General features: G+C 35.7%; 1 protein-coding gene across 4 annotated transcripts in view; it reads left to right on the top strand.

Moving 5' to 3' along the window:
* EFR3A (EFR3 homolog A) overlaps positions 1-19,606 on the top strand; it is a 78,630-nt gene that overhangs the window by 44,915 nt on the left and 14,109 nt on the right. For all 4 annotated transcript variants that reach the window (XM_011373822.2, XM_023519711.1, XM_023519710.1 and 1 more), the window contains 10 exons: positions 3,277-3,444; positions 6,107-6,221; positions 7,129-7,180; positions 8,958-9,130; positions 9,589-9,664; positions 10,368-10,529; positions 11,163-11,294; positions 12,417-12,484; positions 13,395-13,522; positions 18,121-18,212. In XM_011373822.2, coding sequence (XP_011372124.1) covers positions 3,277-3,444; positions 6,107-6,221; positions 7,129-7,180; positions 8,958-9,130; positions 9,589-9,664; positions 10,368-10,529; positions 11,163-11,294; positions 12,417-12,484; positions 13,395-13,522; positions 18,121-18,212 — 1,166 coding nt within the window. The remainder of the gene's footprint in view (positions 1-3,276; positions 3,445-6,106; positions 6,222-7,128; positions 7,181-8,957; positions 9,131-9,588; positions 9,665-10,367; positions 10,530-11,162; positions 11,295-12,416; positions 12,485-13,394; positions 13,523-18,120; positions 18,213-19,606) is intronic.

The following is a 19,606-nucleotide window of genomic DNA, read 5'->3' as shown; positions in this document are numbered from 1 at the left end:
ACTCCAGGGCTCGCATACTTAACCACTATGTTATGTTGCTTCTTAAAGCTATTTATTCACCACCGTGGCTTCAAACTCAGTATAAGGGTGCATTTTACCTGAGGTAAATGATGCCTCAATCACCCTGAACTGAAAACGAGACAGTGTTAAAGTACAACATCTTTGCAGTTTCGTTCCTTTCCTTTTCCACACGTGGCATCGTCCTTGACTTGTGCGCACGCACTGTGGCTCGCTCAGGATAGTCCTGCTTTGTCATCATTAACAACACTCGTTCACTCCTTAGGTGTCCCGGTGTGGACAGTAAGTTACACTGTTGTTCTGTTCATAAACATCACACGTCAAAGGCTATAGCTTCCTGGGCAAGGTCAGTGTCAGGTTGTGTGAGTGTCTGTCTGACGTTCCTCTATTTTAACATAGCTTTAAATGAGTAAATGAAACAAAAAGTACAGACGAAAATGCAGACTTAGCGTTTACATTGAGTTATCATAAAAGTAGACGTGTGATGACAAATGCCAGAAATGACTGGAGATGGAATTGGGTTTGTTGACAGAAGTGTAAGGGAACCTTTTGCTTTTGAGCAGAGTGGCCCTTACGTGTGGGGCACTGCTCGTTCATATGACCCACCCGTTCCAGGGAGAGAGAGGCTCCCAGCCCGTTTTCAGGCTGTGTTCCAAAGGCAAACACAGACCCGGGGCTCAGGGCCACGGGCACTTTTTTTTTTCACTGGTTTATAAAAACAAAACTTTGCTACTCTGTAAAAAATGAAAATAAAATATTCACTGGAGTTAAACATTTTTCTAGTTATGCTTTTTAAGATTTAGGTCTCCGTATCATTCACTGATAATCAAATTTATTTATATATGATAAAATTGCCTTTGTAAATGGCACATCTCATATCTTCTAGGTTTAAATCCATCAAGTACACACTGATAAGATTTTCAGTGATCCTGGCTCTTGATTAGATTAGAAAGTTTTGACTGTTTACATTGTTAGGTATTCATAATAAAAAATAGTACCTAGTTTGGGTAGGAGAGAAGTACTATAAATATCATAATCTTTATTTTTTAACAACATTTATCCGATTATCAAATTATAAGAATGTATAAATTTTCTTTGTGAAATTACAGAAAAAGTATGAGGAAAATAAAAATTTCTCATGAATTCCCTCTCATAGATGACAAGTGTTAATATTTAGGTATATATAATTCTCATCTTTTATACTTTTAAAAAACAGGCTTGAATTTTATTAAACATAGTATTTTGTAACTTCCTTTTTTCACTCAGGGTATAATAAATATGTTCTAGTATCCCTAATTATTCCTTAAAAGAGTGATTTTTAATGGCCACGTATTGTTCCGTAACGTAAGTGCCAGTCTCCTGTGATAGGACATTTAAGTGTCACGTGGTTTCTTGTCATGAATCTGCTGAGATGCGTATAATTGTTCCTACATCTTTGTACTCTTTGTTTTTTTTAGGCTCAGTATTCTCACCATGTGATCCAGGAGATTCTAGGACACCTTGATGCTCGTAAAAAAGATTCTCCACGGGTCAGAGCAGGTATTATTCAGGTTCTGTTAGAGGCTGTCGCCATTGCTGCTAAAGGTTCCATAGGTGAGTGCCAGGGAAAAAAATTAACGCTTTAATCTATTTCGTAATGTTTTTTTCAGTGGATATAGCAGTGTATGGAAAACTCTCTGAAAGTGTTGCTAACATTTTTAAGTGTTCTATAATTTCTCTTGAATTTTGGGTTCGCATGGTTATTCTCAGACTTCAGTGTATAGTTAAGCATTTTACTCCATATCAGTCTCTCCTTCCCTTCCTCCTTTTTTTTTAATACTTTTGAATAGCAGTTATATGCTAAACATTGGAAAGGTTACAGATCCAAGAAACTTAAAGTTGACTTGGAATTAGACAGCTCTATCTAAGACCGTAATACAAGGCAGAATTTGACCATACGTTGGAAAAGGGAGGAAAAATGGAATAGCATGAGCAAAATATTGTGCAGCCCTCTGGCTATAGCATGTGGTAGTGATGTGGAGGAAGCCAGAGAAGCAGCTTTAAGGTTACAGTGGTGGCCAGAGCAGGGATGTAATGCCACAGCTGATTGGCACGTCAGAGTTTTACTGTGATCTTTATCGGAGATCTTTATCTTGCTCCAAGATACAGGACACAATGGAAGTGACAGGTGGTTCATTGTGGTTGACATGAGGGAAGAAGCTTGACGGATGGCAGTGGTTGCAAAGGAATGTAAAATCCGTAGGATTTGGTAACTGACTTACCGCAGGGGTCATAAAGTGCGACAGGTCAGAGATCATGACTTTTTACTTACATGTGATTAGAAGAACGGAAGGGTCCGTGACAATTACTCAGGTTAGGAGGAGAATCTGGTTATAGCTGTTTTGCTTCAAAATCAGAGTGGAAATATATTAGCTACCGAAATATTTTTGCATTCATTCAGTGTCAAATAAGAGTGGACATTTTGAATACAGACTTTGATTACTTATAACTTAAGGAGGTGGAAGCAGATTATATAATTGGAAAGTTCTTTAATTTGAAATATGAAATAAAACATGATAAATTGAATCATCACATTTACTAATTTAATATCTATTCTGTGTGAGGTACTGTGTGCAAGGCTCTGTACATTCCAGGAAGTATTTGAATGTGCCTGCTTGTCCTAGAGAAGGCTGTAGTCGAGAATAGGAGGCAGAAATAAAAAACACTGATTAAAATGTAGTGCGGTAGATGCTGTAACAGAAACGGAGTTTGTAGAACTAAAAGCAGAAAGCAAATTTAGTTTACTTGAATCTGTTACATTGACTTGTTTCTGTCTAATAATTGAGGCAGATTTTTCCTCTTCAGCCTCAAAAGGTGCAAAACAAACTTCCTATGCTAAAATGAGCTGTATTATGATAATCCTATGGATTCTGACCCAGCAGTCAAGTTAAACATTGTCCTAGTACACATTATTTTGAGTAGACAAGATTAGGTAGGTGGAAAGGTTTAGGTAATCTTTACATGCACATATATACACATTTTGTGTGGTTTGGACCAGAAATTGGAACAGCGAGTTGCTCAAAGATGCCAGTAAATATTTAAATAATTAAGTATAAGGAGACTTTCTTATTCGAGTATTTCTCATTTCCTTTTTTTCCGAACTGGTTAGTTCATACATAAATTGTTATCTCCAAGTACTTAGAACATGGAGGAACACGAGGGTCGGGTGTGAGGGCACAGTACTGGGAAGCGCGTCGCTCACCCCATGGCTGTTCGCAGGGCCCACCGTGCTGGAAGTCTTTAACACTCTGTTGAAGCATCTGCGTCTCAGTGTCGAGTCTGAAGCGAACGATTTGCAGGGGGGACCTGCAGGCAGTGCCGCCTTAAACACGGCTTCCAAAGACAATGACGAGAAGATTGTGCAGAACGCCATCATCCAGACAATAGGTGGGTACATTTCACTTTTCAAAGCTGTTACGTACACCAGTAGTTAAAAGCTTTCACAGAAGGTGCTCGACTCTTCTAGAACAACTTTCCAAAATGAGTGATAGCTTAGACTTTTGAAAAACTCTACATTTGGAAAATAAACATAAGAATAGGACAAAGAACACTGTATACCCCTCATCCAGATTGAGCTGTTAATATTTTATGCCATTCACTTGATCATTTACTTTCCGTCTTTCTTCCTCCTTCTCTATTTCTTTGTGTGTATGCATGTATGTATGTATATGTGTCTGTGTACATATACACACGTAGAGATAGATTGACGCGTACATACACAAATACATACATCTACATTTTTTTCCTAAACCATTGGCTAGTAAGTGCATATACATCATGACCCTTTAAGCACAGACTATTTTTCCGAAGGATAAAGACATTTTCATATATACCCAGAGTACAGTTATCAACATCGGTAAATTTAACACTGATAAAGGCCATTCATCAAATTTGCATATTTCATTTTTGTGTTTTGACTTAGTGATGTCTTTTATAGTATGTTTTCCCTGAGGTCCAGGACCCAGTCTAGGATCGTATATTGCTTTCAGTGGTAGTATTTCTTTAGTCCCCTTAGTCTGGAGCATTCTGTTATGATATGGGCATTTTTTAATAGTATAGCCTCCCCCACACCCTCACCTTTAGAAAAACTTCCTCGTTGGGTTAGTCTGGTGTTTGTTTCCTTATGAATAAATTCAGATTTTGCATTCCTGGCTGGGTACTACATAAGTGCTCGTAATAGTATAGTTTCAGATTTTCCCCCTTGTAAATAAGAAGCAGCTTCTGAGAAGATTCTTTTAGGCCATGCAGTTATTCTGCTCTTCATCCAAACTTCCCCCTAGATTTAGCAAGCATTCAGTTCTTACCCGAACCAGCCTTTACCATGATGGCTGCAAAACGATGGTTTTCATACTCGGCATTTGCTCCCCAGCTGTCAGTTGGCACTCCGCGTTCTCTCCCTTCTGTATGTGAGTAGGATTGCACGCTTTCACCTATTTGTTATTGGGATGAGCTCATGGATTTATACTTTTATACTTCATAATTCATTCTCTACTTACTGTGTTGTTGTTATTTTGGTGCTCAGATTGTCCCAGATTTGGCCCATGGGAGCCCCTTCAAGCTGTCTTCTGTGTCTTTGTAACATCCCCCCTTTTTAAGCACATAAGCACAGGTGTACTCACATGAGCTGTTCCATGTTCCAGGCTCACTTCACACTTCCTGCTCCAGCCCTGGAGTCAGTCACTTCTCTGAGGAGCTGTGCTCCTTTGACTGGGTCATTAACATTTGCATTCAGCAGTTCAAATACAAACAATGAGTATAGAGAGTGAGTTGCTTTCAGGACTGTCCTCCCAGTTGATCATGTTTTGTTCTTGTGGTGATGGCTGACTTGTTTGGAACAGAAAGTCAGTGTCTGGTTTTGTACAGTTGATTAGGAACACCGATAACTGGGTTCTTGAAAAGTTAAAAGTACCTTGGAGGGAGGGAGCAGAGAGTATTTACAATCAGCTTTGGAAATGAATAGCCTTCACCTCAGGCTCTCCTTTTAGCTGTGTAGTTCCCTGGATGCAGTTTAACCTCTCTTATCCTCACTTCTGCAAGAGGAAGCTGAGACTAATGATAGTACCTAGTCTCAAGGTTGTCGTAAGGTCCAAATACAAAGTAGTTTCTTACCCTAGAAAGGTATGCTCCTAAAATAATGCACTTTATGTGGATCGAGTAATATTAAGGTCATGAGTTTTTTTGTTGCTAATATGATGATGGAGAATGATTTTTAACCCCATGTCCAATCAAAATGATGGGTAGAACAATTCAGGTTTGTATAGATTATTAACTCCAATAATAGAAGCCTAAGAGTTAAATTGAAAAGTTAATTTATTCTTAAATATTAAAAGTCAGAAGGTTTCTGTAATGATTATTACATTTTAAGAAATGAACAAAAAAAGCCATGATTTGATATCTGTTCTGATATTTCAAAGAAAAAAGTTTGAAGTTTGAGTAGGTGATAATTAAATATTGAAAATCTTTTATAATTAGGAGGTAAATTTCCTCAAAAGCTATAGCAGATAAATTTAAAATATCCATACCCAAGAATGCCTGAGAAAAATGACAAATAAGTTATTCTTTTTTTAACATAAGTTGAATTATGTATGTTGAATTAACTCAGAGGATTAAGCTATAAACATGGCTCATTATAAAATATTTGTCAATCCTAGGAAGCCAAAGTAGTGACTTAATTATAAACTTCTTTACCAAAGTGTGGCCTAATTACTGACTTCCTTACCAGAATAAGAATTTAGGCTTATAATATGTGGATAAGTGTCATCAGAAATACTACCAAAAAGTTTTTTTTTTTCTTTTTTCTAAAACTCTAATCAACTCAAATTGATGATGGTTTGCTGCTGTTAACTCTATGCAAGACTGTCAGATGTTTATTATTTTATCTTTGTCCGTTGTATAAATCTTATATTTTGTGTGATTAAATGATGTTGGATAAATGAAATTATAATGTCGTCAGAGTTATACGTAGCTTAAAGACATTTTACCATATTGAAAACTTTGGTTAAAAATATTTTAAAAAAAATTAAATTTGTTTATCTTAATATTTTCATAGGATTTTTTGGGAGTAACCTACCAGATTATCAGAGGTCAGAAATCATGATGTTCATTATGGGGAAAGTGCCTGTGTTTGGAACAACCACGCATACTTTGGATATCAGTCAGCTAGGGTATGCACATGTGGCTTTCACAAGCTTTTGGACCGTAAATTTGAATTCAATCTCGTGTTAAATTTCATTTTAAAGAAAATGTCTTTTAATCGCTAGTAATAGAAGTCCTATGGAAAGCAGTATTTTTATGGTACTAGATTGCTAAGCAATTAAATCAGCATTGCATGCTTTTAGAATCAGTGTAAGTTTATCGTAAATCCTCTAATTTTCTATGCTTTATATTGACTCGGTGTAAGTTTTGTTTAGTCTGGGCATTGTCTACGTACATATGTATTTAGAGTAAAGCTTCAGGTTTCCTATAAAAATTTAATAATGTCATGTAACAGAAATGTTGACTTATTTCTAGAACTGAAAGCGATTTTAAAGATCATGTGTTTCGGTCCTCCTGTTTTATAGATTTGACTTAATTTTACATGTTAAAGCTTTAATCTGTGAATATTTTTGTGTTTTGGCTACTTCAGTAAGGAAACGATGGTCTTACTTGATTTATATTTCTTTAGCCATTAATTAGATGACCCTTTTTCCACTGGTTAATTCTTTTTGAATCATGTTTTTGCCTGTTAAATAGATATTAGTCAATTATATTTACAATAAATATGTTTTTCACCTATAGTATCTTTTAATTTGTGTTGTTTTATTGTATATTCATATGATTTAATTTTCATGTTATTACATGCCAGTAACAAGAGCCAGTAACTTGTTAATTTTTTGTTTGAGTTTGTTTTTTCACATGTAACTCTAATACATATGAAATTTAGAGTCTAAAGTGAGCCACGATTTTAGCTATTGTGAAAATCTGGTTAGCCAATATGAGTAGAGTTTTAAAATTAATAAATAATAAATAAATGAAGTAGTGTAAATGTTAATTACTATAAATAAAATAATACTGGTATGTTATGTATTTTAGGGATTTGGGAACCAGGCGGATTCAGATAATGTTGCTGAGATCTTTACTTATGGTAAGACATTTAAGGCAGACCACACTTAACCATAAATGATTGACGAGGTTAAGAACAGCTTCACATTATGAGCTCCTTTTTCTTCTGTCAGATACTATTTAGTTTTTTCTTTTGGTTTATATACTGAAATATTATTTTTCATTTTCTTTTATTATACTTTTACTGCTTATTTCTTCTATCATCTTATTTGACGTTCACAATGGTGAAACATACAGCAGCAGAAAGTATTGCTGTTTTATAGATGAAGATGCCTAGGCTCAGAGACTTTCAACAGAAGAAATGAAAGAAGTTCAAGGTTGTGGCACTGAAGACTAGAACTTGGACTTGAAATCCAATGTTCTTTCTATATCGCATGCTGTTTTTTTCACATACTGACCAATTAATGGCTTCTTGTTTGAAAAATAATGCAGCTACAAATAGCTGAAAAGGAAAAGCATATCTGGACTGTGAGGTCCTGTGTTTACTGTATAGTAATTGTATTCATCTCAGATTCGACTGTACCTAACATAATGCCAAAACAAAGTAGGACTCGTTGTGTGGAATGTGTCTCCTTTCCAAGTCAATGTTTTTAGAATGTATGTTATTGTATATGATTCCATTTTTTAAAAGAAATGTTTCATACCTAGGGAGAAGTATAGAAAAGAAATACTTTGTGATTTCATATTTAATCCTGTTTATGCTGCTCGTCATAAAGAAATTTAAATTCTAGTGTAGCCATATTTATCAGTGCATTCCTATGTGGTTTTTTTTTTTAATTATTTGTATCTCATTTAAAAACTTCTTGCCTCCTCCAATGATATAAACACATTTGTTGATATTTATAAGTTTTTAAAATTTGGCTTTCTACATTTAGAACTTTGATCTGAAGATTATGGTTGCATGCGGTATGAGTCATGGATGTATTTTTAATTTTTAGGTGGGTAGCAATTATCCTACCAGTATCTCTGCTCACTTACAAAATCACCTCCATCTTATGATAAATGGCCAAATGTAAATATTATATGTTCCATTTGTGATTGCAGATATAAATATAAATCGAAATTACCCACCTGAAATTTCTTTTGGTTCTAAACTTCTTATTAAACAAATTCCTTGAGTAAATCTTCTTGCGTCTAATTCTGATTGTACCACACTGTCAGCGGAAAGAATGTCTGTGTGGAGGTAAAAATGTTTAGTAGCATTTAAGTATGTGCTCTTTAAAAGCTTTAAATTTAGAATATAGGGATGCACTCATAAATGTCAAATCAAGTACCTAATAAAGAGTAGCTTTCCAACTGAAAATGTATTCCTATTAAACCAAACTACTGAATTTAAAATAAAGAATAATTTACAAATTTAAATTAAACATTTTCAGCTCTTACTGTACTATTTGCTGCCTAATCTCCTTATATCTGTTTAGTACTGACTACTTATTCCATATATTCTTACCTTCTCTGAGCCTGTTTTCTTTTATAAAATAGAGTACACTAATGCCTACCTCACAGGGATGTGGTAAGGATGAAGCTTATACTCATATAGTCTTAGATTTGCGTCTGGCACGTGGGAAATGTGGGCTATTATAAGTATTCTCTTTCTAAATTAAAGTTTTGTAAATTCAGTAAAATTCTCATTACCTTACAAAATTCTTTCTTGTTTTTTCCTTCAAGTTTATGTCCACACTTTCTTTTTCCTTTAGTTTATGGTTCCTATGAAATGGTTAGAGAACTTTACCAAAGAAGGACACATGACAAAGGTTTTTTGTTGTTGTTTTTTGTTTGTTTTTCTTCCATATAATCAGGTCACCTCTGGATACAAAGCAAAGACGATTGTTACCGCACTGCCTGGGTCCTTTCTGGACCCTCTGTTATCACCGTCCCTCATGGAAGACTATGAGCTGAGACAGTTGGTCTTGGAAGTAATGCATAATCTCATGGATCGCCATGACAACAGGGCAAAGCTTCGAGGCATCAGGTAATGTGCCATTTTCAAATTGGCTTAATGTTTTTAAATTTCTACATTCATGTATTTAAGTATCGTGATTTTTGTAATATAGGACTTTCAGACTTTATTTCCAGAGTTTTATTTCATTGGTATTGAGACATTTTAATTATTAATATCGTTTAAGATGGTTGGAGGTCTTTTAATGTACTTTCGGAGGTCTCAACTACTAGTGATCACTAGTTAAATAAATTTTATTTTGGTTTTGTTTTAAGCTTAGGAATGACATTAGGAATAAAGATTTCTTTATGCAGTTCTTCTTAATTAAACGTGGGTATTCAGTAGTATTACGTATAGGCTTATTTTAAATGTTCATTGAAGAGAGTGCTACGTAGTTCAAACTCCGAAGTGTAACCATGATTTGCCATGTAAGATAGGATATTATAACTAAATATGCTATTCATTAAAAATGATATATTAATTATCTTTAGAATAATACCTGATGTAGCTGACCTAAAGATCAAAAGAGAAAAAATTTGTAGACAAGACACAAGTTTCATGAAAAAGGTAAGATTATCTTCTAAAAAATAATTCATGACATAAGTTATAGCCATTTGAGTTGTTAGGTACTTTTGTATTGATGTGTGACCTTGAAATGGAGCCATATTTTATTCATATACTAGATTGGTTTGGTTTGGGGGGAACCTCTGCACAATCCCTGGGGTGTTTCTATAACCTCTCCCCTGCATAAAGGCTGTAGACCTGCCTTGGGGGGCTTCGCGCCAGAGTCTAGCAGAACCTGCAGATGCCCTCCCCTGAGCAAGTCCCGGCCCGCCACCCAAGAGACTGTTCCCTGGGACCAGCAGGCGTAGGTGCATTTCTCCTCAGCCACGTGTTCTTTATTGTTGCCAAGGCTCCCGTTAGTCTGCCGTACGTTTTAATTTTTTCTCATATCAATCTGTAATTTGCTTTTGTCTTTTCACATTATTACTAAAAACATTTTCATTGTTGACACTAGAACTATTTCTTACTTGCTGTTTTTTTATTTAAGGTTTGTTCTTTAACGTTAGTTTGTAGTTGTATATTGGTATATTTGTTGATGTTAATAGTTAGTGTACAGTTTGATCATCTAATTATCAGTTTAAATTTATCTTCCACAGTAAGTTACGTAATAAGGTAGCTACTTTGTAGGAAGTTATATGCATGTGAAATCTCCCTTTATTACATTTTAAGCAAAATCCTCTTTTTCCTCTGTCATCACCCTTCTCAGAATGGGCAGCAGCTGTATCGGCACATATATTTGGGCTGTAAGGAGGAGGACAATGTTCAGAAAAACTACGAGCTGCTTTATACTTCTCTCGCACTTATAACTATTGAGTTGGCCAATGAAGAAGTGGTTATTGATCTCATTCGATTAGCCATTGCTTTGCAGGTATGCTTTCAAAACCTTTCATTGAAGAAAACCTTTCTGTATGAATTAGACACCATCTTTAAAGTGTTGTTGCTTTTATTCAGGTACATGAATTTTAAAAGAGAAGAATCTAGTTTTAAATCTGAAATACTCAAGACAATGATCACAGTCATTTTTTTCCTAACAGATATTGAATGAGTATGGACTGTGTGCTAAATATTGTTCAAGGCCATAGGAATACTGTGGTAGGAAAGACAACACGGTCCCCATGCCCATATTTGAGTTTAGTGGGGAACAATTAAATAATAATTACATATATGTAGTTGTTTGACTAGAATTTAAATGTTAAGTAATAAAAGGACAGTATGCGATGTGAATATATATATTACATCAGAGAGAGATATATATTTGTTACATGTAGATACTTTTTTGTCCTTAGGAAAGGCTTCCCTAAGGAAGAGCTATTTGAGTTGAGCGATTTAACTTGCCTGTAAATGGGCATTTAGTCTCCTTTCAGAATTTAAAAAAAAATACCTTCTTACAAGGCGACATTTTTGTTAGCATTCCAAACTACCCGCGGTTTTTGCAGTAGAGTCATGGAGGAAAACGCTAGTGGAGCATAAGACCTTGTGCTGTGCTTGTTTTTTATCGAAGGACAGCGCGATTATCAACGAGGATAATTTGCCTATGTTCCACCGCTGTGGGATCATGGCGCTGGTTGCTGCGTACCTCAACTTTGTAAGCCAGATGATAGCTGTCCCTGCATTTTGCCAGCACGTTACCAAGGTAAGGTATTTAGAGAAGTTCTTCAACTTGATTTTGATACAGAAACGGCTGATTTTCTTTCAGTGATGTTTATGTATCAAATAAAAAAAAAATTCTATAAAAATATGCAGTGACTAAATTGAAACAAGAGCTTAAGAGCTAGTGTTTACATTTTCTTTGATGCCTGTTGTTTTGTTAGAAATTTTTTATGTAGTGTTTGAGTAGAACACATGGTTTTCTTCTAGAATCATTCATGTGACTTCTTATATAATTTTTTTCCTTTTACACCTGAATCTTAGTATCTAAATTTTATGAAATTATACTGCTTGTGTGGTGGTGGTGGTGATTTTTTTTAAAACCAGTCTACTTGAGCCAGATCTCAAACGTTGAATAATTAATGTGCCTCAGAGATTTGTCCTGTGTCATTCAACTACACTGAGCTTTTTCAGCATTAGCTCCATAAATTAGTTACTTGTGTGATTTAATATACATTTCAGAACCCCTAACTTTCCTGGCAGAAAAAGTCTGCTGTACTTTTTATTCCTTTAAAGACATTTATCAGAGAGAACTTCCTTTTTATGGAATTGGAGGCACATCTCTCAGTCCTTGCCAAAATGTGGGGATTTAGTGCATTCTAAGAAATACTCATTGGCTAAAGGAACTTGAGTGAATATTTGTTGCCTGCCTTTAGAGATAGAAATGTTAAGCCAAGTACCCCCTATAAGGTGCTCAAAACTGAGTGGAGGGGCCAGACCTCACAAGTGCAGAGACCTCACGCCCATGCTGCAGGCTGCAGCACGGGAGGGGCTGGGAGGTCCCAGTGCTTCGTTAGGGGACTTCCACAACATGGCATTTGAGACCATGAGTGTCCTTATCCTTCTGAGGTCGGTTTACTCAAGTGTAATGTGTCATTGTTTTTTATTGTCGTGATTTTGTTACCTGCTGAATTTTGAAAATAACGAATTTGAAAATAAAACGAACTCTGTATTTGGGCTGTAAACTTAGCTTAAATTCCAAAATAAAATGATAGTATTTCTTATAAATGTTTAGTTTTTGTTTCTGTGTTTTTAGTTTTCCCAATTTTCATAGCAAGGTTCAGAAAAGTGAGGTTTTGGTTTTTGCTCTGTTTTGGATCTTTTTCAGGTTATTGAAATTCGAACTATGGAAGCCCCGTATTTTCTGCCAGAGCATATTTTCAGAGATAAGTGCATGTATGTATGTTAATTCTTTACATTTTAAGGGGCACTGGCCAATCAGTAATGATTGTAAAGGCATAAACTATTGTTTCTGTTTTATCCTAATCTTGTTTTGTGTTTCTGTCATTTAATTCATCTGACTTCTTTCTCTTGCTTTAGAAGCTTTTGTTCATTATAACTATAGGCTTTTGCACACGTAGAGTCAATCTTTGATGAAAAAAATACTTATCTTTTTTTTAATATGGAGATACATCTCTTAAATATAGCATATTCTCATATATAAATGAACAGTCTAAGAGAATACAATATCCTGTTCAAGACTTAATAATAGATAACAATACTCATAAAATTTTGGGAGAAAGAATGTATTAAAGAAAATTCATAAGTTATACCCTGCATTTTTCTTTGCTATCCTAACAAAAAGATACATATGAACAGTATTTTATTCACACTTTTGGGCTTTAAAAGCAGCCTAATATTGACAGCATCAGCATAAGATAATATCGGACAGTGAACGGAAAGCGAAACCTGATGATATTGGACAGGCGCTCCTGTCACTTAGCTGGCTAAGATGTTTTTCATTAACCGTCAGTGAGCTGCATTTTTATTTTTTTCTCTCAGTCGATTTTTAATTAGCATGAGATTAAAGCTGAACTTAACGTGTGAATACCAACAGAATAATGTAGGACTGACTTCACCATTGGAATGTCATTGGCAAAGAATCATAGCGGAATGGTTAATATAAGGGACCGTGCACCGTGTGTTTTTAAAGAGCTCACATTAGTCCCCTAAAATATACGTGTGTTATTAATTACAGTTTGTTTTGTTTATATTTAGGCTTTGATCTAGAATGTTTGCATGTTAACTTAATTTTGCTCAATAATTTCAATAACACTGAATGACTTTTGTTTGTTCAACTTGACAGGCTTCCAAAATCTTTAGAGAAGCATGACAAAAATTTATACTTTTTGACCAACAAGATTACAGAGTCACTAGGTGGAAGCGGCTATAGTGTCGAGAGATTGTCCGTTCCATATGTACCACAAGTAACAGGTAAGGGGAGGGTAATTAGAGCTCTTACTCTAGACATGTGTTTCAGTAATTTTCCACACCCAATTAGCAATGAAAATTCTGTTCGTATACTTATTATATCACATCTTCTTCAGATGTTCCAGGGGGTTTACTTCTACTTAAAAATTTTGCTCTTGAAAACTGTTATTAAATCTCTAAAGATACATATATGATTTTATCATGAACAAATCAAGTCCTTGAATGATTATTATTTTACTAAATAATATTGATGTACTTTAAAGAAAGAAGCAAAATGAGATCTTTCCTCATTGACCGATATTTCTCATGGACATTGGTGAAAATTATTTGAATAGTGATTTGTGTTTATTGAGCTTAATGAATTAGGCAGCTTCTGTCATTTGAGAGAGCACAGACCGTTTGCTGTGTAGAGAGATCTGCAGACTTTTTAAATTAAAGGCACGTTTGCCTTGTACACTGTATGTTTCCTTCTGTTCTTTTCATTGACTGAAATAATTCTGTTGTGTTTCACGACAAAACTGCATGACATCTTGCATTCAATTTCTGTCTTTCACCTTCATTTTTACTTGATTGTATAAATATTAAATTTGGTGGAAGAACTAGTTCTTTTGGGGAGGATACCTCTGTTCTGTAAGAGAACTATTTGATTTCATTCGGGTGGTTTTTTAGATTAATCACTAAAATAAGCGTAAGCATTGTAAACACCTGTCTTTATAACATGGATCTATAATAAGTACACATATTACAGTGATAGTTGTTCGTAATAGACTGAGATGTTAATGAATTTTTTACATTTTCTTTTAAATTCCATACTACCAAAGATTTTACTCCTTGTGAATTCCTTGGCAATAAATATGCTGAGAATAAAACATTAGTAGAGCTTTGTAATCTAAGAGAACTTTTTTTAAAAACCTAAAATATTTCATTCTTATAATTTGGATTTAGCTCTGTTTCCTTCAGGCAAAAAACCTCAAAAACCCAGGCACAAGTACAAAGGTAAATCCGACTGTCAGTTTGGCCTGCCCCTTCCCTCGCCTGTCCTCTAGGAACATAGCTTAATAAAATGCGCCTTGTAGAAAATGGAGCTGGCACCTGTATATCTTACATACTTACAAGTTTAGTTACTACTTTGCTCCACCTCCCCCATAGCTGTAGTTTAGTTTTACCCCTTGTCGCTTCCTTTGACCCTTTTCCTTTAATTCTTAACAATTTTAAATGGAAATCGGGACTTTTTTTTTAACAGGCAGTTTACTCTTCCTCATTTCCTCCCACCCCTGAAAAGACTGTATTCTCTTTCTTAATACCTGTTGATCACTGACTGGGAGAATTCTGACTACTTCAGTATGTACTTGGTTATATAACTGCAGAGAAATCTCTTAGCTAGAAAAAAATTTTTCTGATTTATGAAGACTTGGGTGGTTTAGAACAGTCTCTCACGTGTCTTGCATTAATGCAGAAAGAGTTGGAAGATGCACTGACTCTTCATGGGAAAATCGATTGAGTGTTGTTTTTTTTTGGCTGCATAACCATCAGGTTATTCAGGAATATAAGAACAACATATCAGAAGAAAACAAAACATTTAGTTTGTTGTGTATCACCTATATACTCATCATCATCAAAATAGTAGCTGTCACTTAAGCACTGACTGTGTGCCAGGCACTGTGATGAACGCTTTGTATTTATTTTCTCATTTAATCCTTAAATCGTTTGGTGAGGAAGGTAGCATCGTCTCTGTTTACAAATGAGGATAGTGAGCCTGGAATTAAATAATTTGGTTATTTTTATTCCATGGTAGCAGAGATTTTGGTTTGTTTTTATTCTGTAAATATGCATTAACACTAGGTAGAATTTCATGTTTTTCTATAGGGCCAAAAATATATATCCTTCAGTAGTTATCAGCATTAAACCGTGACATTTTGAAATGTGTAGATTAATTATTTGTGATATTTTATTTTGTCCCATTAGCTTTTTAATGGAATCTGAGTGGTATGAAGCCCTAATCATATATATGTTTTTTTACATATGATTAAGTCATTTCCTATATCTCATTTTTATTAGCCATAGAAAATTATTTTGAGAGTAATTTAATATAGTTCTCTGCCATACTTGTATTCAGACTTTTTCTATTCCTTAGCTATCTGAATGCCGTTACATATAGTATGTACAGATATATACACCAGGTGGCAGTAAAATATCACTGAAGGAAGTTAGGCCTAGCTCTAAGTATTGCTTCTGAAATTCAGGTTCTAGTTAAAAACAGGAATGCGAACCGAGGACTGCCATTGTGAATAGCAGATACAGGAAGCAGATAGGGAGGAGGGATGGGAAATGGAAGGGCACAGGAAGTGGTGTCTGGGACTGCCCCAGCCCAGCCTCGGAAGAGCAGCAAGGATCTCCCCACAGGGAACACATATCAGACAGTGAGATGGTGACAGGGCAGTTCACTAGAGCCAGTGGGACAGTGTAGCCCACAGAGGCTACAGTGATGCTGCATTTCAGTGGACTTTGCAAAGCAGGCCGGGAACAGATGTCGACGGCCCATGGGAACAGGGGCATCATCTTCCATAAGCTCTACTTCAGAAGCTACATTTGTGTAGATGGGCAAGATACCTGATTATAGCCGTACCTCGGCCTCTGTGTGGTCACCTGTAAGCGAGTGATTATATAGGTCAAAAGAAAACAAGTTCTAAGAATATAATGTTAGAGTTTCCCATTAAATTTCATTTTAAAATCTCAAATCTTCACTCTCTCCTCTATACCTCCCTTCTGTTCTCACTGATTTTTGCCACTGTGATCTCTTTCCTGTCCTGTACCTTCCTTTTCCTTTTTATTTTTACCTTAGTCTTCAGTTTGACTCTTCTCTGCAACCCTTTGTGTATTAGCCTAGAAATTCTTTTATGATGTTCTTTGCGAAACAGATAATTATTTATTCCTCGTGTTGAGTTTTGGCGAGACCTTCAAAGTTGGCCTGTTTGTAGGAGAAAGTCAAGTCAGCAGTGATGACTACACACTATTTTGTAGCAGGTCTATTAATGTCATTACTTTTGGCATTTTATATCAAAGCATATGATCATGAAGATAAAAAGAAAGAATACAGTTCTTAGATTAGCTCAATGATAGCCAAGTGCAGGAGGTAAAATATTTTCAGCCTGAAAACTGTGGCAAAACAATGTGTAGTAATTTGTCACAGTTATGTTTGTATGTTCTGCCCCTCTAACTGTCATAGAGCAGAACCCAGTGACTCCTGTATGACAGATGCAAAGCACACACTGCCACCAAATTTCTAGTATGGTTGGGGAGATAAGATCGAAAGGTAATAGTGATTGAATGGTGATAAGGGAAAATCAGTCATAACTGAGAATAAATTTTTGTCACTAGAAGAAAGTGGGATAAGTGGAAATAATTGGAGTAATATTTCAGATTTTTAAGGAAGCGATATAACATTCAGCTAGGCCTTGAAAGATAAGAATCTTTATAGTGGGAGGACGTAAAGAAGTGCAGGTAAGTAAAGTGTTTTCAGTAGGGGCTTCTGTTTGTAGAAACGCATAGAAGCCAGAGATGCCACAGCATGCTCGGAGATCGGGGGATGGGCACACTCGACTTGGACACTACATAAGTTAGGGAGCTGTCGAAGTTATGCTGGTAAGATCTAGCTAGGGAACCCAGAGTGCTTTTTTAATCCAACAGTGGGTAGAATTGCTTGGGAGAGTGATGTGGTCAGTGTTTTAAGAAGCTTATGACATGATGGTGGCATATAGGAAAAACTGTACAACAGTCTGTCATCAGTTGGGATGGTTCTCAGCTGACGGTGATTTTGCCCATCCCAGGGAACGTTTGTCAGTTTCAGAGACACCACTGGGGCAGGAGAGGTGGAGTAGGCCTACTGGCATCTGATGGGTAGAAGCTAGAGATGCTGCTAGACATCCTACAACACACAACAGCTCCCCACAACAGGAATTACCTGGCCCAGGATGTCAGTAGTGCCATGGTTAAGAAACACTGGCTGAATTATACTGTGATAACAAACGCAGGCTCTCAGTGGTTGAAAACTTTCAAGATTTATTTGGTGCTCAAGCTAACTGCATATCATCCATATCTGGAATCCACACTGCTGGAGCAGGCCCTCTCTGGAACACCGCTCATACTTGATTGGCCAGAACTAGTTACCTAGTCTCTCCTCACCACCGAGACGCCAGGCATTGCACTCCTACTCTGTGTCCAGAAGGAGGGTAAATTTCTACATTTGATTGACAGCATTAATTACTACCGTGGGAAGCTACTGTGGAGTAGAGGAGTAGTCAGTAAGAGAGAAACTGGTTTCTTTATGCTGGCCTTCTTTAAGTTCTTTATCCTTTACTCCTTCAGGAGAATAAAATCACAATATATGCAAAATGGGATTAGAAAGATGGAGTGTTGCCGGATTATGAAGTGACTCTTCATGAAGTTTAAAAGTCTGAGAACACAGTGCTTTGTACATTGGAAAAGAGCAAAGAAGAGCACAGTGTCTTAATTTTATGAAATTTTTTGAAATCCGAAATATGTAGTTTATAAATGACGTATCATTTCTAACTAGCATATAATGAGAAATTTTTTTATTTTAGATGAGGATCGACTTTCCAGGAGAAAGAGCATCGTGGACACTGTGTCCATTCAGGTGGATATTTTACCCAACAACATCCCTTCCGATGATGTGGTAAGTTGCCGAAAGTTTGTGGTAGAATGCTGTCTTGAGAGACATCAATTTAAAAGAATTTTTTTACCCTTTTATGCTTTCAAATAGGAGCAAATGCAACTCTGAATTATCACCAAATCAACAAAATTGTTAGTAGAAATTAATCTGATTTAGTCTTGAACTTCCTCATAATTTATTTTACTAAACTCATTTCAGCTATCTATAAAGAAACAGAAATTTAACATTAGATTTCACATTGTAATTTAGTGTAATAAAAGGAGTCATAAAACAGAAACGGAAGATTTTTTGTAAGTAAGAAATGTTACATAAGGCCTGTTATTAAATTAGGAGGCCCTCTAGATCCTATTAAAGATTTATGAAACATGGATTAGGAGTCTAAATGGAATTATACACTCTAATGTGAAGGCAGATGCTCACAACTTTCAGAAAGTTCCAAAACTTCATCTGAGGGAAAATTTTTTTATCATTTTAGATAGTAAGTATAATGCATTTAAAGTAGGTTAAGCGGTATCAGTGATCTTTGTACTCTTTAAGGACTGTGACTTATTTGAAATATTGTAGATTTAATGCTCTCCTCCTGTTTCAATAGAGAACAAGAGTGTACCCTCCTGAGTTATAGGAAGAAAACGCAGCCAGTACTCTCTAGGACTTATTCCACACAAATCACCAGAGAATTTTTTGATAAGTCAAGTAAAAATGCCGAAATACCAGCATGTCAAGTCAGCCTCCTCCTTGTGGTTTATTCATTGCTTGCCTTCCTAGGTATTTCATTATTTCTCATTTGGTACAGTATAAATAATTAAAAGAATATCCATCTAAGAAAAGGGGAAGGAAGTTGTCTGAATTTATGCTTTCTCAGCCTCCTCTCTCCTCCCCTCTCCTAATCCCTGTCAATTAATTTATCTTCAAGAGTTAAAACTGTTTGGTGGCCAGGGCATAGCCGACTCACTCACATCTTATGTGCTATTCAGCCCCCTGTTATGCAGAACTAATCTACTTTATTAAGAAATGAACATCAGAGCATCAAGGGTAAAGAGGCAGTTAGTGGTTATTTTGAAACTGAGGGTGTTAAGGTTGGTTTAAAGTTTCTTACTAATTTAAGACTCAAGAAAAATCATCTTCCAAATATTCTCTTCATATCCATTTGAATTTCTATACTCCCTACTAGTAAGGAGTTTGTAATGATTGTGAATTTGATACTGTTAATGTTTTGAGGGAAGAAATCTAATAAGTTTATACACTATTTTGTCAAGAGTGGAATGTATTTTATTGACTGGTGTTATTCCATTCTCCTTTTGTTAATCATTTTTATTTCTTTTAAAGATACATATAAAACACTTCAAACTGTTGCAGACAATTTTGATAAAATGAATTGAAAAGACATTTGCATAAAG

The sequence above is a fragment of the Pteropus vampyrus genome, unplaced genomic scaffold (assembly GCF_000151845.1).
Source record: "Pteropus vampyrus isolate Shadow unplaced genomic scaffold, Pvam_2.0 Scaffold232, whole genome shotgun sequence".
NCBI classification, from domain to species: Eukaryota; Metazoa; Chordata; class Mammalia; order Chiroptera; family Pteropodidae; genus Pteropus; species Pteropus vampyrus.
This window is presented reverse-complemented; position numbering and strand designations above follow the sequence as displayed.